We start from the raw sequence: 26,826 nt of genomic DNA on the forward strand, positions 1-26,826 counted from the left end.
TTGAAGAAGTTGTGTGGTTTAGGTCATGTTGGAACTAGCAAAAATCTCTGAAATCTGCTCTACTAGCATTGCTGTTATCAGTAATCACAGGGAATTGTTTTACTGAGTTTCACACCAAACTTGATACCATCACAATTACATTTTGGATGTACGTGAGTTGCCTGTGTTTCAGCTAATAGTGTTATGTACTCCCTGGGAGATGATGATGCAACAAAACAGGTGGCTGGAGATAATTAGAATTTGAATGTGACTCTCGCTTTCCCATCTTTATGAAAATGAATGGGAAGAGAGGTTAATCACCACGAATAAACTGCATGTCAGCAAGCTCTGAGCAAGGTGCTGCCCTTAGAACACACTGTTGCTCTAGTAGACTGTTTTTGGATGTGTTTCCAGCTGTTATTAGGGGAGCAGTCTCCAGTTTGGGTGGGAGTGTCTCAGCCTGAATCATTTGTCCTATCTTTTGTATTGGTTTTATTTCTTCAATTAATGGTTTGAGTTGTTAAATGAATTGGAGAGTGAAGCAACACCCTTTTATCTTCTTGTCATCTTTGTCTTAGCCCAGTGCGTGCTGCCTGTAGGCATGTAGCAAAGTGAGCTTGTGCATGTTTTTAAATGGCCCTGTGGAGTGGAAAGCAGCCTGTCAGCATGCAAATGAGGCTGAATTGTATGTTCTTGACACCCTTGCAAAAATCTTGTATTTGGAATCTTTTAGCTTCAGAATTGACCAGAGGGTGTTGTGCCCCACACTGGAAGCAGCACTTCTTTATGTCTGTAGCATCAGTATCTTTGTTATGTGCCTGACCAGTCCAGATTTCATAGTGTTGCTCTAGTACCAGGTTTCATTAGTTTTCTGGTCATGTTCTACTAATAGCCAGATGGTATAGGGATATGTTTTTCCTTTACTTAATTTATCCAGATTTGATTATCCATGTTTTACAGGGTTTTTAATTTTGAAAAATAATTAGTAGAAGACTGATTAAGTAGAGATATATATCTGGGTGTTTGTTGTATTTAAATACATGAATAGCAGATATGACATGTCCAGGATTGCTAGGTATTTGAATTTGGAGAGGGAGTTATTACTCTCCTCTGTACCCTCTTTGGCATCTTTAGGAGTTCCTGTGTTATAACGTGTCATAAAACTTATATTTGGAGGAGATAACTGAAAAGTTACCAAATACTGGTGGTTTTGGATATTCAAAAGTCCTTTATGGATTTTGAAAGGTAAAAATGAAAGTTAAGGAGTTATGCATATCTCAATGTTTTACTTTTTTGTGCTTTTTCCTATTGTTTTGGTTTCTAGGAATTGGTAGCCATCCAAATGGCTCCTAGATGGCTCTGCACCCTATTAAAACAGTAGTATTTGCTTTTAAATTTTCAATGTACCCGTTTCTTAACTATTAGGTCCTTCCTTGGACCAGTTCATTTTAAATTATTGGGTCTTCTCGGGCATAGGATTAGCAAGGCTAAAATGGTGAGTAATATATTTGAGGCTTGCAAAAGATTCAGGGGTGGAAGGACAGAATTCTGATTGAATTGTGCTTTATACTTGGGCTTGCAGGAATTGTGGGAGGCACCTCAGTGAAGAAATGGACCAGTGTGTATAATCATGGAATCTCCTTGCTGACAATCACCACCTGCTCTCCTTGATAAGTGAGAGAGAGTAGTCAGGGGAGAAGGAAAAGAGGTCAACATGAAGCTAAAGCAGCGAGTCGTGCTGTTAGCAATTCTCCTTGTCATCTTTATCTTCACCAAAGTTTTCCTGATTGACAACTTAGATACATCAGCTGCCAACCGGGAGGACCAGAGGGCCTTTCACCGAATGATGGCTGGCTTGCGGGTAGAGCTGGTGTCCAAGCTGGACCACACCTTGCAGTCTCCCTGGGAGATTGCATCCCAGTGGGTGGTTCCCCGGGAAGTGTACCCTGAAGAGACACCAGAGCTGGGGGCAATCATGCATGCCATGGCCACCAAGAAAATCATTAAAGCTGATGTAGGTTATAAAGGGACACAACTGAAAGCCTTACTGATACTTGAAGGAGGACAGAAAGTTGTCTTCAAACCTAAGCGGTAAGTCTTCATCTTGAAGTTATCTGTGCTGTTTAGTTGTAACTTGGGATTTATATGAGTGCTCATCTCCCTCTCTTGGTATTCTCTTCAGTAAAATGGGAAGGAGAGACTAGAAGATCTCTGAAGTCTCTTCTAGCTCTTAATGTTCCATGATTCTTTGAGTAAGGGAAATTTACAGGAATATGTTTTGGTTCAATATTAGACTGCACATTTTACAGTTAGAGCCATCCTTGATTCTGAAATTTGTCAAGTATCTACTATGTGCCAGATGTTAGAGATACAAAATGAATTGGTTAGGAAATAAGTAACTTGTCACCATAAGTGTACAGTTAAAGACTGGGCAACCACATGTCAGGGATGCTGTGGAGTAGGAGTTCCCCAGAGTTGGAGTAGGTTTTGGATGGGTGACTTAAGTCCTTTTTTAGCACTAAAGCTGTGATTCTTTCACTTGAGCTTTGGTTTTGTTTTAATTAATAGGCTTTATTTTATTTTTTAAGCAATTTTAGGTTTACAGAAAGATCAAGGGGAGAGTACAGAAAGTTCCTATATATCCCCTCCCCTCTCTTCCCCAGTCTCTCCAATTATTAACATCTTCCATCAAATTAGTACATTTGTTACAGTTGATGAGCCAATATTAATTTATTAACTAAAGTCCATAATTTACATTAAGTTCACTCTTTGTGCTGTACATTCTGTGAGAGTTTCAATAAACTACAGTATCATACAGAATAGCTTCCCTGTCCTCAGTGTCCCCTGTGTTCTATCTATTCATCCTTCCATTCCTCCCCCTGAACCACTGGCAACCCCTAATCTTTTTACTGTCTCCATGGTTTTGCCTTTTCCAGAATGCCATATAGTTGGAATCATACCTTTTGTAAGCTTTTCAGATTGGCTTCTCTCTGTGTCTTAAGGTTCCTCCATGTCTTTTTGTGGCTTGATAGCTTTTTTTTTCTTTTTCTTTTTTCCTAAATAATATTCCATTGTATAGCTGTACCGCAGTTTGTTTATCCATTCACCTACTCAAGTTTTGGCAGTTATGAATAAAGCTGCTGTAAACATTCATGTGCAGGATTTGTGTAGATGTAAGTTCTTAGTTCATTTGGGTAAATACCAAGGAGCACAATTGCTGGATCATATGGTAAGAGTATGTTTCATTTTGTAGGAAACTGCCAGTCTGTCTTCCAAAGCAGCTGTACCGTTTTACATTCCCATCAGCAGCGAATGAGAGTTCTTGTTATTCCACATCCTCAACAGCATTTGGTGTTGTCAGTGTTTTGGATTTTGGTCATTCTAATATGTGTGTAGTGATATCTCGTTGTTGTTTCTTTTACCTGTTTTAAGCAGAGAACTGGGCCATTTTAGTTGCCTCAGTCCAAATTTGAACTAGAGAGGGCTGGATCATATGTTGTTAGACAGTGATCCCTTTGGACTTTTTTAAGGATCTACAGAGATAATTCGTGTGGCCATTCTATAGTATAATTAGTTTTTTTAAAGTTTTCTGTTTGTATATGAATTTGAAATAGGTTAACATGATGGTGATTTATATTCTTTTGACAGGTATTAGTTACTAGTGGATTTTCTCAAAATTTGTAATGTCGAAAATTTTCTGTGTACTAAACATTTTTTTCATTCCTCAGTAGAGCTTTTGAGAAAATTGTAACACATGACTTTGGGGCTCTTGCTGGAGTGGGAGAAGAAATATGGGGTGAAGGGGTGCAAAAACCAACTGTGACCAGAGTAGTTGGCTTAGCTCCCTTCATGGCTCAAATATCAGTAGATAATAGGCAAGCAGAGAGCTAATATTATTGGAATTCCAGAAATGGAAGGGATCTGCATTTGCCTGGAACTGGGCAGTATGGTGTGTGGAAGATGTGGAAATTAGGAAAGTTTTAAAATGCAGTAGACTTTTGGAGAATAGAAAGTCTGATTGGCAGGTAATGAGGAAAAAGCATAGTTATGTGGGACTTGGATCTAATATTTGTTGCATGCACACCATTTGCCAGGCATTACACTAAGTACTTTTGTATCTGTTAATGCTTTTAACCTTTGTCACAACTGTGGGCAGTTACAGTTCTTATTTCCAGAGTAAGAAACTGAGACTTAGAATAACTTGAGAAAGAATAACTTGACAAGATCACCCTGCAGTAACTAATGGAGATGTCAGAGTGTGAGCAGCTTGTGTTCTGCCACACATGTGTGATTCTCTTAAATTTGTTTGCCTTCCTGTAAGAGAGATGACATGGATCACTCATCATCAAAAATTTGCTACTTTCCTTTTGAAATATGATCTTTGACCTCTTGATTTGTAGCCTGAGAGATCGCAGCATAAGCAGAATGATGGAAAGAAGACAGACTAAAAACAAAAATTAAATTCATGTAAAAAGAGATGAGTTGCAGGCATTTTGTGTTTAAATAAAAGGATACCCTCTCCACACCCACTATTTGTACACTAAGAATTGAAGGTGAGATGGGACAGCAGGAAGTGTTAGAAGGCAGATATTACTGATGGTGTGCAACATTAGTATTAGTCCAGGTGCTTTGCAGATAGGACTGGGGTATTCAGACAAAGCATAACTGGAGGGAGGAAGAGGCCAGACTGGTGACTAGTGGACGTGGCAGCAGATAAATGCATAAGCTAACCTTAGTCACTGTTGCTTTATCTCATGTCTCTTACTACCACTGCAGCCTTCCCATTACTTTCCTCTTCCAGACCATCCTGAAATCCACTTTCATTCTTCTCCCAAATACCCATATAATCACTGTGCTCCGCAACTTTAAAACGTCCAGGGATTCCCATTGCTCACCAGACAAAACCCAGCCTGCACAGCCTAGTGGCCAGCCCCTCACAGCCTGGTCCTCCTCTCTACACCCAGCTCTTTATTCTTGTCAGTGCGGCCCCTTCCTCCCCCCTCACCTTCTGAAGAGCCCTTGTCTATGCCCAGCTCCAGAGATGCTCCTGCCCCACCTCCCGCAAGGTGTCGGGCACCTGCAGTAGGTGATAGCGCTCTAGTCACTGCACACCCTGACCTGGGCTGATTACACCTGGCATTCTCCCGGGGTGGGGAAAGTGGTTGCACATTTAAGTGCTTGTAGAAATTGACTCCAGCCCCCAAACACCCAGCAAATTGCTATTCTGACCCTGCAGGCCTCTGAGACTATTTAGTCCTAGTGTAGGTGCAAATTAATGTTCTTGGTCACATTCTGATGTCCTTCACCAGAAGGATAGGAGTGATTTATTGGCAGTTACTCTATGAATTTTGCTGCTCTGTCAGTGACTTAAGATGGATTGCTTTGTTGAGAGGAGGATCTAAGACCTTTCTGCTAAGTCGAGACGTGCACCTTTCTCTAACAGCCACTTGTGGTTCAGCATTTCTGGAGCCTGGTTGTCCATGTCCTCCTGCCAGAGATGGAAGATTTGTATAGTACATGAAATATATAGGAATACAGTGATGCCTTTATTTGCACATTTTTCCTTACTACATTATTATAAAAGTGATTTTTTTTCAGTATATTGGGTTGGCCAAAACGTTAATGGGGCTTTAAGTAAAAAAAGACATTTTTCACTTTCACGAAGATCTTTATTGAACAACGTGTTCACTAACTGAACGAACCTTTTGGCCAACCCAATAGCTGTATCCTTTCTGGAAGTAAATTGATTTTCACAGGCAAAAACTGCAGTTATGGTGGGAAAGGAACAAGATGGCAAGGGCCTGGGGGTGGGTAGAAGTCAGTGACTGATCTTAGGAAGTGCTGAAAGGGACCTTGGAGATCAACTAGTCCAACTACTCATTTTACAGCTGGGGAAAATGAGATCCAGGGTTCTGACTTTCCATATTTCTCATAACCAAAGCATGAACTAAGGATTCAGACCTTCGGACTCCAATGCAGTTCTTTCATTTTGATTTTTCTTCCTTTCCCTTTTCCTTCCCTCCCTGTTTCTCCAGCCTACTCGCAAAGTTCCTGGATTCTTCTAGGGTTTTACATTTCACTACAAGCAGCCTTTCCATGTACTGGAAAGTTCTCTAATGTTTCACTGAAAGGAGTGGACAGCACAGCACCACAAATCTTCCTGTGGCTCCTCTGGAGTCCTGAGAAATAAGGTATTCAAGGACTGTCGCCCAGCTTTATGGACAGCCTGCAGCTGTAGTGGAGAGAGAAGTGCTTGAATAGTGTCAGCTTTTGCTGCAGTCCTGTTTAAAAACTGAGATTTTTAATTTGGAGGTAACAGGTGTAATCCTTGGCAGCCTAAATGATGCTTTGACACTAGAAACAAAAAAATATGTTTGAGTATATTGACCATGCTAGGAAGAAACTGGTGTCCAACCAGGTGGTTTTGCGTGTCTGTCTTCTAACATAAATGTTTCATCACTTTGATTTGAAAATGTGTTTGGTGGACATGGTTTTACTTTGTACTCTGTGGTCATTTATGTTGAAGGTCACTGCCTTGTACAGTACCGTTTCCAAATTCCCCATGGCCTTTTCAGCATTGGAGATCCAAGTGTCCTTAGTGGAGTGCCTCCTCTTCACATCATTCTCAACTTATTTCTGTCTTGTAAAGCCTGATACGTCTCCTTTTGGTTGAGGAAATGCAAGCGAACAGTAGAGGTCATAGGTGAATTGTGTCTAGTTCTTCCCATTAACAGGGAAGGCAAATGTACCTTTGCCTCCTTGTTAACAAAAACAGAGGCATATCCGGACCATTTTTTTCCCCATGAAATTTAAACTTCTCTAATTAGCCTTGCTATAGCCATTCTGGTAAGCCTTGCCATATTTTCCTTTTACTTCAGCTTAGTCTAATAAACATTTCAGTAGACATTTATTAAGCATGAACTATAGGCTTAACACTGTGCTGAAGATACAAAGATGGTCCTCACCTTCCAGAAAAGTACCTTATAGTTTTACTTAAGCTACATTGAAAGTCTTTTAGAGGGGTAAAAATAACATCTGTGTTTTATTCATATAATGATTGCAGAGGTAGATGTATAATTCTAGTTTTCTTCTCCACTTCATCTTCACCACGTCAACCAGTGATCTATGCTAATCCGTGACTGTTCTCAGGATTGACAGAGAAGTTTTCTAGAGCAAAATCAGGCTTGCAAATTTCTATTCTGCCTCTTGTGCTGTCGCCTCTGGTACTGATGTAATTCATGTCTATATCTGTGCTTCCTATTCACTCTGCAGGTATAACCGAGACTATGTGGTAGAAGGGGAACCTTATGCTGGTTATGATAGACACAATGCAGAGGTAGCAGCCTTTCATTTGGACAGGTATGTGTAATCACAGTGGGTTACATTCGTTTTGTTTCCTTTTAGGAATATCCTGGAGAGGACTTGTGGATGCCTTTCAAAGGAATGTAATAAAAAAAAAACGAAATCTAATAACTTTAACTTGTTACCTACTTTAGATAACTGATTAATTCCATTAAATTTGTGTGAGTTCCTTATTATTTGGGTGGTACTAGGAATACCAAAGTAAATGTCTTAACTCCAGGCTTTTTTAGGTCATTTCATTCTGTTATGCCCTCTCTCATTAGCATGAGTGAAGATGTTCTTGGTAAATAAAATGGCAGGAAGAAAACCAGAGTTTGAATTCAAGTCCCTAAATTGAACTGGTCATTAATTGGGCCTGGCAGTCCTGATTTTTGTTTTGTTTTGAGTAATACTCACTTATCCTCATATGCTAAAAACATGTAGCATGACATATATGTGAATTTTATTGTCCTTCATATAAAATATGCACAGCTTCAATAACCAGGATAATTCTAAGAGGAAAATAGATGTGAATTCCAAATATATAAGTTAACTAGGAAAATTAATACTTTGGTAGCAAGTTACTAGTCAGGATCCTTGTAACTGAATTGTCTAGTATCCCAGTTGCTACTCTGATCAGCTCTTTAATTAGGGCATATTGGTAGACTTTAAAATAAATTATTCACAATATTTTAAAAATGAATCTATAAGGAAACCAGAAGTAAATAAAGGTGAATTTTTGTCTTTTTTCTGGATTAGGAAGGATTTTCTAAGCATAAAAGCAATAATTTAAAAATCACAAAGAAAAAACTCAATAGATTCAACTAAATTTAAAAAAAAAATTAACTCATATGTCAAGAAACATCAAACAAAATTTAAAAGCAAACAAACTTAGGAGGAAAATACTTGAATCTAATATAATCTAAGCATTAATAGCCTTAATATATAAATGTTTAGAAAATCTTATACATGCTCTAAAACGCTAGTAGAAAATGGTCTAAGAACACAGTTGGTTGAATAGAAATTATTGATTGCTAATAAATATGACAGAGGGAGTTCATCTTCACCAGTAATAAAATAAAATCCAGGGAATTCCCTTGTGGTCCAGTGGTTAGGACTCTGCACTTTCACTGCTGTGGGCCAGGGTTCAATCCCTGGTCAGGGAACTAAGATCCCACAAGCCATGCAGCGAGGCCAAAAAAAAAAAAAAAAATCCAGTTGAAACAATGGGATACTATTTTCTCCTACTGAAAATAGCGAAGATTAGAAAAAAGATAATACTTTATTGGCAGGAATACATTGACATTCGTATACTGCTTGTGTCATTGTTAATTGGTTCTAAAAACTCCGGCATTATGTATCAAAAACCTTAATGTTCATACCCTTTGAATGAGTAACTACCTTTTTATACAAACATCCCAGATATTTCTAGGAAGTACTCTAGAGAATCAGAAATTCAAAGATACATACACCAAGATCTTAGCTAGTAGCATTTTCAGTAGTGAAAATATGGAAGCAATCTAAACATCTAATGAAAGGGAAGAATTAAATACATGTTTGTTCACAATACCGTGAATTTTCACTGCCTCTTCTAAGGCCTAGTGGGAAAGAGTTGGGTAAATCCTACTCGTCACTTAATTGCACGTTAGAATCAGTCTTTCCAAGACCTTGTTTGTTTCCTTATTTTTTCATCCCTAAACCCCTTCCTGTTTCTCTGTTGATGGACACCAGTTCATGAAGATCCTTTTCCCATATCCATACCAATATTTTATATTATCCAACATACTAATTTTAGTTAATATATGTAAAGTGGTATCTCATTGTTATTTTATATTCCCCCAATTATGGGTAGAGATTAGTACCTCCTTTTCACAGCACAACACCTGTTAACTTAGAGTGAAGTGGTCTTTGTATGGAAATTACTTTTGATGTTAATTAAATATAATCATGTTTCTAATTATTTATTTATTTTTGTGGCCTCGCCACACAGCATGCGGGATCCTAGTTCCGTGACCAGGGATCTGACCTGTGCCCCTTGCAGTGGAAGCACCGAGTATTAACCACTGACTGCCAGGGAAGTCCCTGTAACGTTTCAATTTATCACCTGTGCTTTGGGGGTCTTGTATTTTAAAGCCCTTCCCTCCCTCAAAGTCTGAAAGATATTCTGTGGCCAGTCCCCCTACCCCTTTTATTAACTGCCCCATCCAAGCTCAGGTGCCACTGGACACGGCTTCCCAGCACTAAGTGGCTGCTGTTCTTTGAAGGCCTGACAACAGTCAATGGGGAGAAAAAATACTTCCTCACTTTCTTTCCCACCTTATACTTTTCTGCTCTGGGTTGCTATTTCTCCATTACATTAGGATTTAACCGGCTCCTCTGGCCTCAGGAAGTTCTCTCATTTTTTATGTTATTTTGACATCTATTGATCTCCTTGCTTTTGTGGCTTTTCTGAAAATGAGTTTAGGACAGAGTCAGTCAGCAGCCCTGAACAATAGATTATTTATTGCACAGTCATTTTTTTTTTAACATCTTTGTTGGAGTATAATTGCTTTACAATGGTGTGTTACTTTCTGCTTTATAACAAAGTGAATCAGTTATACATATACATATGCCCCATGTGCACATTTTTAAAGGCTTTTCTAATAACATGAGAAAAGGCTCATGATACAATGATGAGTGAAAAGCAGGAGACAGAAGTGCATATAGCATAATCTCAATTGTGTATATATACACAAGAGTGAGTATGTGTTTATATATACATGTGAAGGAAAAAATGGTCTTATGCCGAAATGGCAGTAGTTACTTCTCGGTTGTGGAATTATGGATGATTTTAATTTTCTCCCATAAATTTTCTGTGTGTTCCAAATCCTGCCCCTCCAGCTTTTCTTCAGCGAGTATGTATTTTTTAGCCAGAAAATTTCCTTTCTTTAAAAAAATGATGGTGCTCAACGATAAGGTTGCACTTTTAGACCATTAGAAGTATCTTCAAATGTATCTATATTTAAGTTGTCCTGTGAGTTTATCCTTTTAAATTAATCTGTGTAGTTTTCTGTCAATGTTTTATGTAAAGGTTTGAAGCCCTGTATGGGTTTAGGCCCAATTATTTTTAATGCTTCGTTAAATTTTAAAATTTTGTTATGAAAAATTTCTAACAGACGTAGAAAGAATAGTATAGTGAACCCATATACCCACTCCCTAGGTTTAACAATTGCTCACATTTTGCTAGATTTGTCTTACATAAATTATTTACATCTTGATATTAAATTCACAAATATATGTACCTCTAAAAAATACTTACCAGCAGTCAGCAATACCTTTACACACCTAACACGATTAACCATGATATTTAAGACTACTGTTTAGGGAATTCCCCGGCAGTCCTGTGGTTAGTGTTTAGGACTCTGCGCTCTCCCTGCCAGGGGCCCAGTTCGATCCCTGGTTGGGGAACTAATATCCCGCAAGCTGCACAATGCAGCCACAAAAAAAAAAAAAAAAAAGATTACTGTTTAAAATATATCCCCAAAGATTTTTCTCTTCTGTTCAACCTTCCAAACCAGGATTCTGGGTTTCCGCCGAGCCCCCTTGGTGGTTGGCAGATTTGTTAATCTGCGGACAGAGATCAAGCCTGTTGCCACGGAGCAGCTCTTGAGCACCTTCCTAACTGTAGGTAAGGAGGTTATAGAGGACGTTTAGGTAAGGGAATAGTTAATAAATTAAATGGGGCATCATTGAGCAAGCTGGCTCATGACTTTTAGGAACTGAAGAACTCAAGGGACTACAAAAGCAAATCAGGCAACTTGTTCTCAGAGTACTGGGGGAAATAGATCTAAAGGTGGATGGCAGGAAATTGAAAGTTTTCCCTAATGCACGCTTTGTGTGTCTCTGATAGGAAGTGAGATCATTTACGACAGTGTAATTAGGGGATAACTTAATTTCCTTCTGCTTGATCTTAAACTAAATCTCAAACTCAAAATTTGGTCTGAATCAGTTACTGTCTGTGTATCATTGCCTTGGTGGTCTTTTTCATACTCCTGTACTTTCTTGGGAACTGTTTCCTATCTCCTGAGAATTGAGCAAACCTTAAGGCAACTCTATAAGAGGGTCAGAAATTCCCTTGTAGGGTTGCCCTTGGGCCTGGAAGATCACCACTGCCTCCTCCTACTCTGCAAAGGTTAGCTTATGTAACTCTTTGTGTGTGGAATTGACTGCCATCCCTCTGGCCTCTGTTCTCCGTTGTCACACTCTGAGGTAAGGGGTCTGGGCTAGAATTCTCACTCCTGTTCTCCTTGCAGACATAGTAAGAATGGGAGGAATTCAGAGGTGCTGTGGTCTCTTGTCTGAGCCTCCTCAGGGTGCCATTTTCAATGACACAGTACTCTGCGTTGATATGACTGTTGAAATAGACATTGCAAGATGAACTTCAACTTGCTTTGCTAGAGTGAATGGATTTACATTTATAATGAGGTGAAACTGAATATTTAAAGCACTTTTGACAGATTCATCATTCAGAATTTAAACTTATCAGGCTAGGGCTCTGCTGTTCTTGCAAATAACCAAAAGCATACACTGTCACTGATTTGTTTCATATATTTTCTAATCACTTCTGCTTGTCCAATTTTATGCTTAGGCAAACATGCATTCCTGATGGATGGGAAGAATAGGCCTGCTGTCTAGAGACTCAGAGAAGGTTAACTCTCCTATATTGTGCAAGGTGCAGGGGAAGGGAGAGGCCAGAAAAAGGTTTGTAAGGAGGTTATTAACACTTGGGCTGAGTATTGAAGAATCCATAGACGCTACCCAGGCTGCAAAGAGGGAAGGGCATTGGGCACAATAACAGGAAGTATAATGGAAATGAGGGCACAAAGACCTGAAAGTACAAAGCACTGGTACATTTAGAGAAAAGCTTCTAGATACACTCCACAGCATAGGGCAGTGTCTTAGTTTGGCTGCTATAACAAGATATCATGGACTGTGTGGCTTAAACAATAGGGATTTATTTTTCACAGTTCTGGTTACTAGAAATCCAAGATCAGGGTGCCACCATGGTTGGGTTCTGGTGAAAGCCCTCTTTGTGATTCACAGGCAGCAGTCTTCTTCCTGTATCCATCCTCACATTGCAGAGAAAGAATGAAAGAGGAATCATCTCTATCATGTCTCTTATAAAGGCACTAATCCCATCATGAGGACTCCTCCCTAAAATCCCACCTCCAAATACCACCGCACTGGGGCTTCACCGTGTGAATTCTAGGGGGGTCATGAACATTCAGTCCATAGCAGGCAGGTAGAGGGATTGGCTGGAGATGGGTTTTAAATGATGGACTGACCTTAGCACAATTTTTAAAATGTATTACTAGATAACTTGGTATAATGATAGCTAAATTTTGTATAGCCCTTGCAACTTGACAAAGCACTTTCACACAGTTACCTTATTTAATCCTCTTGACAAGAGTGCAATAAGTAGGGAAGATTTATCCACATTTCAGACCTGAGAAAGAGGTTTAAAAGAGTTAAATGACGTTCCCAAATTCACAAAGCTGCTAATTGTTAGCCAGGATTCAAACCCAGATTTTGAGACTAAAATATTTGATCTGCGTATATTCTTGTATATTCATTCATTTATTTATTGAACAAAATTTTGTTTCACTCTGTGTGGCAGGCTCTGAACTAGGTGTTGAATATACAAAAATGAATGACACCTTCCTGCCTTCAAGGAGCTTTATCTAATGGGGGAGCCACACATATACAGAGGGCCTGTGGGAATGTGGAGGGGAAGAGGAGGGGGTCTAGAAGTTAGGGCTGGGGTGATAGTTTCAACCAAGTCTTAAAGGGAGAATAGCAATCCTGCAGGAAGATACAGTGGGAAAGAACACCCTAGGTTTGGAAAAGGACTCTTAACCTTTTTTTGTGCAAGTGACTCCTTTGGCAGTCTAGAGAAGTTTCTGGATCCTTTCTCAAAATAATGTTTTTAAATACATAAATTAAAATACGTAGACTTATAAACAAAACTAATAATATTGAAGTATATATTTTTTAACCTAAAATTACAAAAAGCTAATTTGTGATAGAGTAACATGTGCTTCGTTATTTACACATTAACAAGATTTAGAGTGATCTAGTAACTACCATAATTTCGGACCATAAATATAAATGATACTTTGAAGTATCTGCAACAATGCTAATATGATATGAAAAATTTATTGATTTCTTCTGTTGAGAAAGTCACAGGTAACGCTAATACTATGGTTTGCTGCCTACCATCGTAACTGAAGGAAATGCTAAGTTTCAGGTAGAAGTTAGTGAAAATAAAAATGTAATTTTGTTTCCGTCCAGTTCACAGGCTCCCTGAGTTAACCCTGTTCTAGGTGGAGGACAGAGCAGAGACAACAGCGACAAGAAATGAGAGAAGAGCATGGCAAGCTCAGGAGACTGTGTAGTTGAGCTGAAGTAAAGATTTTCTCCTTAGGCACTGGGAGGCCATGGAAAAGACTTTGAATGTGGAAAGATCAGATTTGAGTTTTAGAAAACTAATTGTAGCAGCATTGTGGAGGATGAATTGGGAAGGGCAAGCTGAGATGAGAGCCCTTGGGGGCTGTTGTAGTAAATGCACATGCAGTGAGTCCAAACTAAAACCTGGACATCTAGGGGATACTCAAGAACTGGAATGGAAGGAATTTGGTGAACATTTGGGCTGAGTGAGACAATTGAGAGAGAGGAAGAAGTTAAAAATGACTCCTAAATTTCTGGATTGGATGACTAAGTGTATAATGAAGCTGTTAGCTATCTTAGGAATATATAGAAAGGAGCAGAATTAGGGAGATGGAGCAGAGGAAGATAATGAATTTAATTTTGGATATTTTGTTTCCTTGTGTAAAATAATAAGAAATAGATATATTGGTTTCTGTCCCCAGTTCCTGACACACAGCTCCTAAAACCCTTGTAAATTCCTAAGTGGTAGGAACACTAGGAGCATATCTTATTCTATTGAGGTGATTCTGGGTTGGTTCCTGGATGCCTCCTGGATGGAGGCTGTCCACCAGAAAGACCAAGCCGTAATTAGAAGCTTGGAATTTTCAGCCCCGCACCCTTGCCCTTTCTCCAGGGAGTGGAGAGGAGCTGGAAATAACTGATCATGGCTGGAGTTACTAATTGATCTTGCCTACATAAGGAAGCCTCTATAAAAATTCCAACAGTACGGGGTTCGGGGAACTTTACAGGTTGGTGAACCAAAAGTTTCCGTGTGCCACCATGCCAGGCCCCAAACTCCACAAAGACAGAAGCTTCTTTGAACAGGACCTCGACCTATGTATCTCTTCATCGGCTCTTGATTGATATCCTTTGTAATAAACCAGTAATCTAGGGAGTAAACTGGTTTCCTAAGACCTGTGAGCCGCCCTAGCAAATTTTTTTTTGAGGTATAATTGTACATTATGTTAGTTTCAGATGTACAGCATAATGATTCAGTATTTGCACATATTGTGAAATGATCACCACAATAAGTCTAGTTAACAAACATCACCACATATAGGTACAGAATTTTTTTTTTCTTGTGAAGAGAACTTTTGAGATCTGTTCACTTAGCAGCTTTCAAATATGCAGTACAGTATTATTTACCATAGTCACCATCCTGATGACTTATTTTATAACTGGTCGTCTGTACCTTTTGATTCCCTTCACCCATGTCTCCCACCCCCCGACCCCCCAGCCTCTGGCAGCCACCCATCTGTTCTCAGTATCTGTGAGCTTGGGTTTGTTTTGTTTCATTTTGTTTTAGATTCTGTAAGTGAGATCATACAGTATTTATCTTTCTCTGACTTATTTCACTTAGTGTAATGCCCTCAAGGGCCATCAGTGTTATTGCAAATGACAAGGTTTTATTCTTTTTTATGGCCGAGTAATATTCCATTGTATATATACCACATTTTTTTTCTTTATCCATTCATACGTTGATGAGTACTTAGGTTGTTTCCATACCTTGGATATTGTAAATAGTACTGCAGTGAATGTGGGGGTGCAGATATCTTTTTGAATTAGTGTTTTTGTTCTCTCTTCAGTTAAATACCTAGAAGTAAAATTGCTGGATCATATGGCAGTTCTATTTTTAATTTTTTGAGGAACCTCCATACTGTTTTCCACAGCGCCTGCACCAATTTACGTTCCCACCAGTGATGCACAAGGGTTCCCTTTTCTCCACAGCCGTACCAACACTGGTTATTTCTTGTCTTTGATGATAGCCATTCTAACAGGTATGAGGTGATGTCTTATTGTGGTTTGATTTGCATTTCCCTTGTGATTAGTGATGTTGAGCACCTTTTCATGTATCTGTTGGCCACTTGTATGTCTTCTTTGGAAAAATGTCTATTCAGATCTTCTGCTTATTTTTTAATTGGATTATTTTTTTGCTATTGAGTTGTATGAGTTCTTTATATATTTTGGATACGAACCACTTATCAGATATATGATTTGCAAATATTTTCTCCCATTCAGTAGGTTGTCTTCTTGTTTTGTTGATGGTTTCCTTTGCTTTGCAGAAGCTTTTTGGTTTGATGTAGTCCCACTTGTTTATTTTTGCTTTTGTTGCCTTTGCTTTTGGTGTCAAATCCAAAATATAATTGCCAAGACCAATGTCAAGGAACTCACCGCATATGTTTTTTTCTAGGAGTTTTATGGTGTCAGGTCTTAAGTTCAAGTCTTTAATCCATTTTGAGTTAATTTTTGCATATGTTATAAAATAGTTGTCCAGTTTCGTTCCTTTGCATGTGACTGCCCAGTTTTCCCAACACCATTTATTGAAGAGACTGTCCTCTCCCTGTTGTATATTCTTTACCCTAGCAAATTAATCGAACCCAAACAGGGGCTCATAGGGACCTCTAATTTATAGCCAGCTGGTCAGAAGCACAGGTGACAACCTGGACTTGCAATTGCCATCTGAAGTGGAGGGCAGTCCTACGGGACTGAGCCCTTAACCTGTGGAGTCTGATGCTATCTCCGGGTAGATAGTGTCAGAATTAAGTTAAATTGTAGGACACCCAGCTGGTGTCCAAGAATTGCTTGGTGGTGGGGGAAAACCCACACACAGTGAAATTGGGTGCAGAATCTCACCTTGACAGGAACATCCAGGAGTAAATGTTGACTAGTTACTTAGGAGCTAAAATCTGTAGCTTAGGCGAGAAGTGTGGGCTGGAGCTGTAGATTTTATTATCATAGGTGGTAGTTCATCCAAGGAGAGCATGGAGATCGAGGTCATCAGAAAACCAGTTTTAAAAGTTTGGTGCATTCAGGAAATAGTGAAAGATTCGGAGCCTCAGGTTCATGGCTCTAAAACTGGAATATTGAGGTCTGGAAAGGTAGATTGGAACCAGATTATTCCTAATAAATAGCTGGCATTGATTGGTCTCTGACAATGTGTCAGGCACCGTGCTGAGCATTACTGGGGATTGTCTCTTTCACTCTTCACAACCCAAGGAGGGAAGAACTGTTACATTATCTCCGTTTTACAGAGGGAGCTTAGATAGGTGAAATTACATGCCCAATGTCTTGCAGTCTAATGACTATTTAGAGTTTATATTTTGATCCCACAAACCTGACCTTAGATTGCACTTTTAGCCAGTACACCTGACTCCATTTGGTTATAAAGGGTCTTATTTACCAAACTCAGAAGTTTGGATTTTGTCACATAGGCAACAGGTTTCCTACACCAAGCAATGTTTTGTTTTGTTTTTCTGTTTTTTGAATCAGTAATACATTCCCACAGCTCACAATTTTTAAAAAATATCAAAAGGACATCATGCTCCATTGTATGGATCTACCATAATTCATTTAACCAGGCCCTTGTTGGACATAAAAGTTCCAGTATTTTGTTTTTACAACCACTGTTGCCCAAAATTACCCTGTACATATTTTATTTCATACATGATCAAATATATCCAGAAGTGGAAGTGCTGGGTCAAAGGGCACATACATTTTTACATAGGTGTTTAATCAGTTTACATTCTCAGCAGTGGTGTATGAGAATGCCTCTTCCCCGCTAGCCTCAACAACAGTGTATTATCAAACTTTGGGTTTTGTTTGTTTCACATGTAGCATCTTTTTATTTGTTTAAGAGCCATTTGTATTTTGTCTTTGCATATCCTTTGCTCATTTTTTAAAATAAATTTACGTATTTATTTATTTATTTTTGGCTGCGTTGGGTCTTTGTTGCTGCAAGCGGGCTTTCCCTAGCTGCAGCGAGCGAGGACCACTCTTTGTTGCGGTGCGCAGGCTTCTCATTGCGGCGGCTTCTCTTGTTATGGAGCATGGGCTCTAGAGCGCCGGCTCAGTAGTTGTGGCGCATGGGCTTAGTTGCTGCACGGGATATGGGATCTTCCCGGACCAGGGCTCGAACCCATGTCCCCTGCATTGGCAGGCGGATTCTTAACCACTGCACCACCCCTTTGCTCATTTTTAGCTTTGTCATTGGTCCTATCAATTTACAGGAGCTCATACATAAGAAGGATAATAGCCCTTTGTGATATGAGATATAAATATTTTCCCCAATTTTTAAATTTCTTTTGACTTTGCTTATAGTTTTTTGTTTTGTTATTTTGGGGGGGGGGTGTTTGCCTTACAGAAACTTTTTGTTTTTAATGTAATCAGTTCATCTTTTCTGATAGATTTTCTGATTTTGAATCATAGTTAGCCTTGCTCACTCCAACATTATGGAGGAATTCTGCTTTTTTTTTTTCTTTTAGTACCTTTATAGTTTTATTTTTTGCATTTAAGTTTTTGATATTGTTGGAATTTATCCTGGTATATGTAATGAAGTATGGCTCCACTGTTGTTGTTGTTTTTTCCCAGATGGCTATCAGTTGTCCCAATAGCATTTGTTAAAGAGTCTCTTGTTTTTCCCTGTAGTAAATTTTCTTTATTTAGTTTCTTTATTTAGCTTTAGTTTCTGGACTTTCTGTTCTGCTCCATTGGACATTAACTCTGTTTATGAGCTGGTCTATAATGTTGTTGTTGTTGTTTAATATTTATTTTATTTATTTATTTTGGCTGCTCTGGGTCTTCATTGCGGCACTCAGGATCTTTCTGGCGGCATGCAGACTCTCAGTTGCGGCATGCGGACTCTTAGCTGCGGCATGCGTGTGGGATCTATTTCCCTGACCAGGGATTGAACCCGCGGCCCCTGCATTGGGAGTGTGGAGTCTTACCTACTGGACCACCAGGGAAGTCCCCTATAATGTTTTAATTACTGAGGCATTATACTATGTTTTGATATCTGGTAGGTCTAGTCCCCTCTCTTTGCAGTTATTTTAACAATTTTCTAGCAGTTCTTAGTTATTTTTTCTTATGACCTTTAAAATTGTCATACCTAGTTACCCTCTAAAAGATCCTTTGGTATTTCTGATGGATCAAGTTAAACTTACAAGTTTATATTTTTATAATTAAAAAATAAATGTGGTATATCTTTCAATTAGTGTTCAAATCTTCTTTACCTAGAAAAGTTTGTAAAGTAATGGAGAGTGATAGAATCAGCTTTGTGGGTGGGTATATAGTGGATTAGTTTCTATTTAGTGTGTACTATGCCAGAGGTTGGAAATACTAAAAAGTTTGAGTGCTGTTTGTCTCTTCAAGGACACATATACATGAGAACATAAACAATAATTAAAGGAGCATGTGAGGTTTTCTGGGTGTAGGGAATTAGCTCATTTGATGGCTATTATTTTGTAGAGGTAGAGAGCAAAGAAAGCATTACTTTACTTAACTTTTTATTTTGAAATAATTTTATATTTACATAAAAGTTGCAGAAATGATCCAGAATCCCCCAGATTCCTCAATTGTTAATACTTCTGAATCATTTGAGAACAGGTTGCAGACATGAATATCCATTACAGCATTATATGCTCCCTTAAGACTTCAGTGAGTATATCCCAACTACCAGCACACTCTCCTACACAACAACATTCAACCATCAAAATGAAGAGATGAACTTTGATCCAATATTGCTATCTAATTCATAGATCCTATTCAGATTTTGCCATTTGTCCATGTAATGGCCTATGTACATCCAGGATTCAATCTAGAATATTGCATTCAGTTGCATGATTAAGATGGTGAGTGTCTGCAAGGTTTCTCCAGTATTTTATACTTACTAATAAATAATTACTGAGTACTTTGTAGGGAGAAACTCAAAACTATATAAATATTCTATCCTCATGAAACTTTTGCCCACCAGTTTTAGAGTTCATTGATAATTCTTACCCGAATCAGTTACTAATGTGATAGTTGCCAAATGGTGATTTGCTAATTCTGTCATTTCTTCTAGACTTACTGGTTGCCATTCTTTTGATGAGTAGAGCTCCCGTCGCCCTGCCCCACTTTTGTTTACTTATTTATTTATATCACTATGAACACGTAGACTCTTAATTTACTCAGTTACAATTTGTTACTATTATTATTTATTTTGATGCTCAAACTGTCCCAGATTTGGCCAGTGGGAACCCCTACAAACTGTCTCTTGTGTTATTTGGAATGTCCCCGTCATTCTGAGTGCCTCCTTACAGCTGGCATAGCAGTATGACCCAGGCTCATCTTGTACTTTCCCTGCCCCTGCCCTAGGGGTCATCTGTTTCTCCAGGGAGCTCTGGTTCCTTTTAATATAGTATTAAAATGATATTTAGAAACTGATATGTGAGTGTGTTCATTACTACCTGAGTGTTATTGTTTCCAGGTTTTCTAAAGGGGCAAAATATGTATATATATATATATATATATATATATACATGCGTATGTATATATATGCATACATATACACACACAAACATTTGTACTTTCTTTTATATCTCTGTGTTTTAAAACCATCAATTCAAATCAATATCTCCAGTTCTAATTCAACACTGCAGGATTTACTCTGGCCTTCTCTCTTTTTATATGTTAAACTCCCTTCTCCATCTATGAGAAACCTGGTTCCCACTATCCTCAGTCTGTTTACTCATTTGCTGTAGACCCTACTCCCCACTCCGCATGTAACCAAAGTCCTGGTCCATGGCTTGGCCTCGTACATGCCCTCTCTCCCTCCCCTGGGCATTCTGGCCAAAATGTCAGTCCTGCTGAAGGAGAAGAGGACATAACTTAAAGTGAATTCAGAAAGATCCTTGTGACAGTAGTTGACTTCTGGGAGAGATTGGGTAGAAGGGACAGAGAGGGAAAGGGAGACTTAACTTTTTTGTATATATATCCTTTTGTACCTTTTGAATTTTTTTTACACCATGTGCTTTTATTTCCTATACAGAAAATAAATAAAGATTTAAAAATAAGCTCAGGATCTTTGTTTTCACATAGAGCTGCTCTCTTCATTGTTTGGGGAGAATTTGGAGTTATCCTTTTTCTGTAAGTGTATATGGTTCCATTCTCTCCTTTAGGAAATAATACTTGTTTCTATGGGAAGTGTTATTATTGCCGAGAAACAGAGCCAGCCTGTGCTGATGGAGACACGATGGAGGGGTCTGTCACGCTTTGGCTTCCAGATGTGTGGCCTCTACAGAAACACCGACACCCATGGGGCAGGACTTACCGAGAGGGCAAATTAGCCAGGTAAATGCTCCTTTGAGACACTACTTCATTCTCTCCTGTGCCTGGACAGGTGCCAACCCTGTGTAGGAGCCAGGGTTCTGTCCAAGACTAAAAAGGACTGTGGGGTGTTCAGGGGAAAACCTGCTAGTCAGGGACTCTCTCTTCTCTGTGTTTTAAACAATGTTACATGTGGTGCTGGCACTCAGTGAACGACCCTGGTGCTGCTGCTTCCCTCCAGGTGGGAGTATGATGAGAGCTACTGTGACGCTGTGAAGAAAACGTCCCCTTATGACTCCGGCCCTCGCCTCTTGGACATCATTGATACAGCTGTCTTTGATTACCTGATTGGCAATGCTGACCGCCATCACTACGAGAGTTTTCAAGACGATGAAGGCGCTAGTATGCTCATTCTTCTCGATAATGCCAAAAGGTAGGACCAGCAGGACTCTCCTTGTCAGTTAGGGGTCCCGTGTATACAAGAAGAATGCTTTCTGGGGTATCCTCAAAACCTCCAGAACAGGCTCAACAGAAGGCATCCTTCTTGTTTCCACTCGGAGTCTTTGCCATTGGCACCCATCCTTCCAACTTGTTCAGAGTTTGTACTCCTTTCACCTTCAGGGTTCTGAGGACTTTAAAAAAGTGGAAAACTCACTTTTTCCAAAGAGTCAAAGAGTATGATTCTCTTCACAAACAACTGGAAACCAAGGTCTTCTATTTATTGCTACTTACATCATCCTTTCTTGACTAGGTTGTTTAGAATCTTGAGAAATACATCGTTAATGGAACATGAAATTTAGCTGTTGTTAAATTATTCTATCCAAAGATTCATACAGTTTAAAAAATTAGTTTATTTGATAGGATGTTTTTGCTATTTTTATGGCAGTCTAGGCCCAGATTTTTTCTGTTATGAGTAGGAGAGCAGTTAGTTGCTTAGTAATTATATATAAAGACAAGTTACTTTTATCTTGAATAAAACAATTTTATTAATTTTGAATAAATGGAATGTCCTTATTTAGGCCTGAGCTATTTGAAGAGCACATTGTATTTTCAGTTTGCACTCTGCATTCTTCATGGTACCCAGTTAAGTGCCACACTTCTAGTTACACATAATAAATGTTTGCTAAATAGAATACTTCCTTGGAGCTGGAATTTTTCAGGCTCTGAGTCACTATTGGGTTTTTTGGGGGGGTTTTTTTTTTGTATTTTTGAATTTTATTTTATTTATTTTTTTATACAGCAGGTTCTTACTAATTATCTATTTTATACATATCGGTGTATATATGTCAATCCCAATCTCCCAATTTATCCCACCACCACCGCCCCCCGCCGCTTTCCCCACTTGGTGTCCATACGTTTGTTCTCTACATCTGTGTCTCTATTTCTGCCCTGCAAACCTGTTCATCTGTACCGTTCTTCTAGGTTCCACACATATGCGTTAATATACGATATTTGTTTTTTTCTTCCTGATTTACTTCACTCTGTATGACAGTCTCTAGATCCATCCACATTACTTTTTATGGCTGAGTAATATTCCATTGTATATATGTACCACATCTTCTTTCGAATGGATAAAGAAGATGAGTCACTATTGTTAACGTTGGTTGCTGAGAATAAGCTGAGACATGGACACTCAGCGACACTTAGGCAGCATTTGCTAAGGAGGCCACCACCTCATACTGAGCACCAGGTGCCTCATACTCCATGAAAGGGGGTGACAGCTACACAGAGTGAGAGGCCAGCAAACATTGCCTCTCCCATTCCCAGCAAAGCAGGTAGTGACCAGTGCTACGTATTTCATTTTCATTTATACTATATTTTCAGTTCCTGAATATCTTTATCCTTACTTGTAAAACTGATCATGAGCTGTGGAAATACACATTGAAATAATTGCCTTTGCCTTTTATTATTTGTGGGCCTGCCCTGTGCTGAGGGCTACCAGACCCTCCAGCTATTAAGGTGAGCTTCCAGGAAAAGAGTGGAAGGTTGACAGTTTTTCCAGAATCAGTTCTCCTTTTCTAACTCGGAATTACTAAGAGCATTTTTACATCTGCTTTGAATCACTGTTTTCCCAGCCTCTGTGAGCAGTTTTTACAGTTTGAATCTGACCATATACTTTCTTGTAGGGAATACGATAATCTAAGTCTTTTTCTGATTGGTAATATTAAAGTAGAACAAGTATAACTTCTTTTTACAGGTAATGGCCTTCTGCTTGTTTGCGAGAACCTAATATCAATAGCCTTTATTGCTCTACGTACCATAAAAACCTTCTCGGGTTTGGGGGTGTTCAGGTTCTCCCTTGGTCTGTGGACTCCATACCGTGTTAGGAGGGTTATGCTTCAACACCTTGCAATATCCTGGCAGGAGAAAGGATCCTTGTAAAGGAGTATATTTGTTGTTTGATGCTGCAGTACAAGCTGTTAGGAATCCTGTGTCTAATTGGTCATGCCCTGTTTATTTTTAATTTAAGTGATTTGAGCTGTGGGAGCATAAAATTATCCAGGATCACATTCAGGTTTCATATGGAATTTGTTGTTGCTTTGATGCTAAGAAGGGGATGGGTGCTTCCGCCTAATTCACTAACTTTTCATTTAATTTTCAGCTTTGGGAACCCCTCGCTGGATGAGAGAAGCATTCTTGCCCCTCTCTATCAGTGTTGCATGTAAGTTATGCAGTCAAGTACATTTGCCTGCATTGCCTTCCTTTCCAGGCTCAGGTAACAGTACATCAGTTTGCTTGGCTTTAAAACTTCCTAATACCTGAGCAGCGCTTTTCATGCTTTTCTAACCCCGAACCTCCTGGAGATCCTGAGCTGTAGGGGATCAGGGAAAGGTTTCCACAGCAGTGTAGCCCAAAGCTCAGAATGCATTTTGAGTTTTGTATGAGTAGAAATTTTCAGTTTATCCAATAATGTATATCCATGTTTGTTTTTTTTTTTTTTTTTTATAAATTTATTTATTCATTTATTTATTTTTGGCTGTGTTGGGTCTTCGTTTCTGTGCGAGGGCTTTCTCTAGTTGTGGCAAGCGGGGGCCACTCTTCATCGCGGTGCGCGGGCCTCTCACTGTCGCGGCCTCTCTTGCTGCGGAGCACAGGCTCCAGACGCGCAGAGCTCAGTATTTGTAGCTCACGGGCCCAGCTGCTCCGTGGCACGTGGGATCTTCCCAGACCAGGGTTTGAACCCGTGTCCCCTGCCTTGGCAGGCAGACTCCCAACCACTGCGCCACCAGGGAAGCCCTCCATGTTTGTTTTAATATCAGAATATAGTCCTCACTCCCCCCCCCCACCCAAAACCTAGTGCAACCCATGCCCCTAGTTGCTGTACTATGTTTACCTTGTGGTTTCAAGTCCTCTCACTCAACACCACAACCCACCTGTGGTTTGCTTATCTCAGTTTGAAATTGTGTAAACCAAAAGTAGCTTTCTCCTTAGGTATTTAGTAATTGATTTTTTTAAAGTCTGTATTAGATAACAAAGAAATTAAAAAGTAAATCAAGAAAATGAGATAAAGACTGGGCTCTCAGGAGCTCCTTTTCAGATCTTCGTTGCCAGTATGATTTAAAAGCATGAACACTAAGAATCAGCTGGGACCCACCTTGCTTGGCTACACAGAAGTGCAGGTCCCGGAGAGCCGCTTCCTACTGCTCGGCTCCCAGAGACACACTGATCATGTGAGACTGCCTCTTCTGGCGACTGGTCTGTTTTACTTTTCTTTTCTTTCTTTTTTTCGTAACAACAATATTCTGCAGAAAGTGTTTACCTAGGCAACCCTTAATTATCTTCATTAATATTGGGAAGCAGTGATACATCCAATCAAAACCTGCATCTGTGAAGGAAGATGTTTTTGTTTTAATAGTGCTATCAGTCTGGTCCAGTCAGGAGATAGAAAAGACATGGTGGGTTAAACAGGAAAGTTTAGTATAAGAATTATTAAACTCTTTCATACAAGAGTGACTATAAAAGAAAACTAGAGCTGAGGGAGAGTACCCAAGGAAGAACAAACTTGGAAGGGGATCCCCCTCCCCAAGCCTGGGGTTTTGACCTCAGTGGAAAAGGTATAGTTCAGCCCACTGAATAGCAGAGAAGTGTGCTAGTTTGCAGGTGCTGGGAGTGCAGGAAGCAGCCCTCCAGAATGCAGGCAGGGTACAGGCAATCAGCAGGTGGTAGCATGACATACCGAGAGAGCAACGACTCAGTAGAAACCCTCCAGGCTACAGGCAAGGCTTATTTGTGGGCCTGCACAGGGAATTGGGGCACCAGCATGGGTGCGTGGCTTTGGGGGCTCTGGTTTCCATGTCAAGAGGGCCTTAGGAAAGTTATCACCAAGCCAGGCCAAGGCCGCAACATCATGGTGGGCCTACCTGTTCTGGAAATGTGGCCAAGGCAGAGTTTCATTTGCTGACCTTCCCCGCACACTACTGACCCACTCACTGTACAGCAGCCAGAAGCGTCTGGAGAACCTCTTCCTTCTGCAGTCTCCTTCCAGTGTCCTCTACTGAGAAAGCCTAAGAGGAGAGATGCTTAAAGGACCTCTGTCCATTATAGCAGGGTATATATGAAGAGTGAAGTTGGAGCTGAGAGGCAATCGAGTGATACCTTCGTCACACAGGGGGAACTCTAATGCTCTAGGCACTTGTAGTATTTTTCAGAAGAGTAAAACCACGCTGACTCTGTGCTTGTCCATCCCTGCCATGCTTTATCCGAAGATCCTTGCTTTCTTACTTTTTAAATGGTTGCAGAACAAGTTGCCTGCCTCATGCAGAGTCAGACTTTAATGCATACCTAGTAATTCCCACATTACCCACAGGGAGGTAAATACTTTTTTTCTAAGATAATAAGAGATCCTCTTTAGTTGGTAAAATAATTGAGAAAAATAGGTACCCTTAAACTTTTTCTATTTATAATATTGCTAGAATTTTTAATTAAGAAACATAAAAAGAAGGAAATTAAATTATTAAGATGTAAGGATAACTCCTGTTAACACTCTAGTGTGATTTCATTGTAATCGTGTGTGTATGTTTGTATGTATGCTTATACACACATTTTCTTTCCCCACAGGTTTGGAGTAAAAGAGTGTTTTCCCTCCAACTATTTTCCCTGACTCAATATTATATTATGGGCATTTCCCCATGCCACTGAATTTTCATAACTGCTTTTAATGGCTACATGGTATTCCCTTGAATGGATAAGCCATAATTTATTTAACTATTTCTCAGTTGTTGGACATTCAGATTGTTTCACATTTTTCCTGCTACAAATAGCACTGCAGTGAACATGCGTAAATATTGTATATATTTCTCATTAATTACTGAGAAAGAAATATCAAAATGTGGTAATGTTACTTACTCATAATGTAGAGCTATTTCTAAAACAGAAATTATTTTTCTAGTTGAGATATTTTACATAATTATTTCTTTACTTTCATCTGCTATGCGGGCTTTAATCTCCATTTGATAGTGAGAGGTTTTATGTAACCTGTCCTAAAACTTTTTTTCTCCCAGCATTCGGGTTTCTACCTGGAACAGACTGAACTCCCTGAAGAATGGTGTGCTGAAGTCTGCCTTAAAATCTGCCATGGCCCATGACCCCATCTCCCCAGTGCTCTCTGATCCTCACCTAGATGCTGTGGACCAGCGGCTCCTGAGTGTCCTGGCCACCGTGAAGCAGTGCACTGACCAGTTTGGGATGGACGCAGTGCTGGTGGAAGACAGGATGCCTCTCTCCCACTTGTAATTCTCCACAAAATAAGTGAAACTTCTTTTTACAAAGATAGAGAAACAGCACAATCAATTCCGAATGGTATGAGGTGGATTGGAAATGGCCAGCAGCACATTCTGGTGATAGGGGACAGGGTGGCCTTGGTGTTTGCTGTAGTAGAAGTTGAAGCAAAGGCTACAAGTTTCAGACCACGGAGCTGTACCTGCTGAACCACCTTCTGACTTCCTCGGCGTATGCCCA

General features: G+C 39.6%; 1 protein-coding gene across 1 annotated transcript; it reads left to right on the forward strand.

Annotated features, from left to right (window-relative positions):
* Positions 1–1,693: 1,693 nt before the first annotated feature.
* FAM20B (FAM20B glycosaminoglycan xylosylkinase) lies at positions 1,694–26,601 on the forward strand. Its single transcript, XM_065894639.1, has 7 exons — positions 1,694–2,070; positions 7,252–7,338; positions 10,878–10,987; positions 20,721–20,892; positions 21,110–21,301; positions 23,471–23,530; positions 26,370–26,601. Exons 1-7 carry the CDS (start codon positions 1,694–1,696, stop codon positions 26,599–26,601), a joined length of 1,230 nt encoding a protein of 409 aa, XP_065750711.1.
* The last annotated feature ends 225 nt before the right edge of the window (positions 26,602–26,826 follow it).

Source organism: Phocoena phocoena, chromosome 1 (assembly GCF_963924675.1).
Source record: "Phocoena phocoena chromosome 1, mPhoPho1.1, whole genome shotgun sequence".
Classification (NCBI taxonomy): Eukaryota; Metazoa; Chordata; class Mammalia; order Artiodactyla; family Phocoenidae; genus Phocoena; species Phocoena phocoena.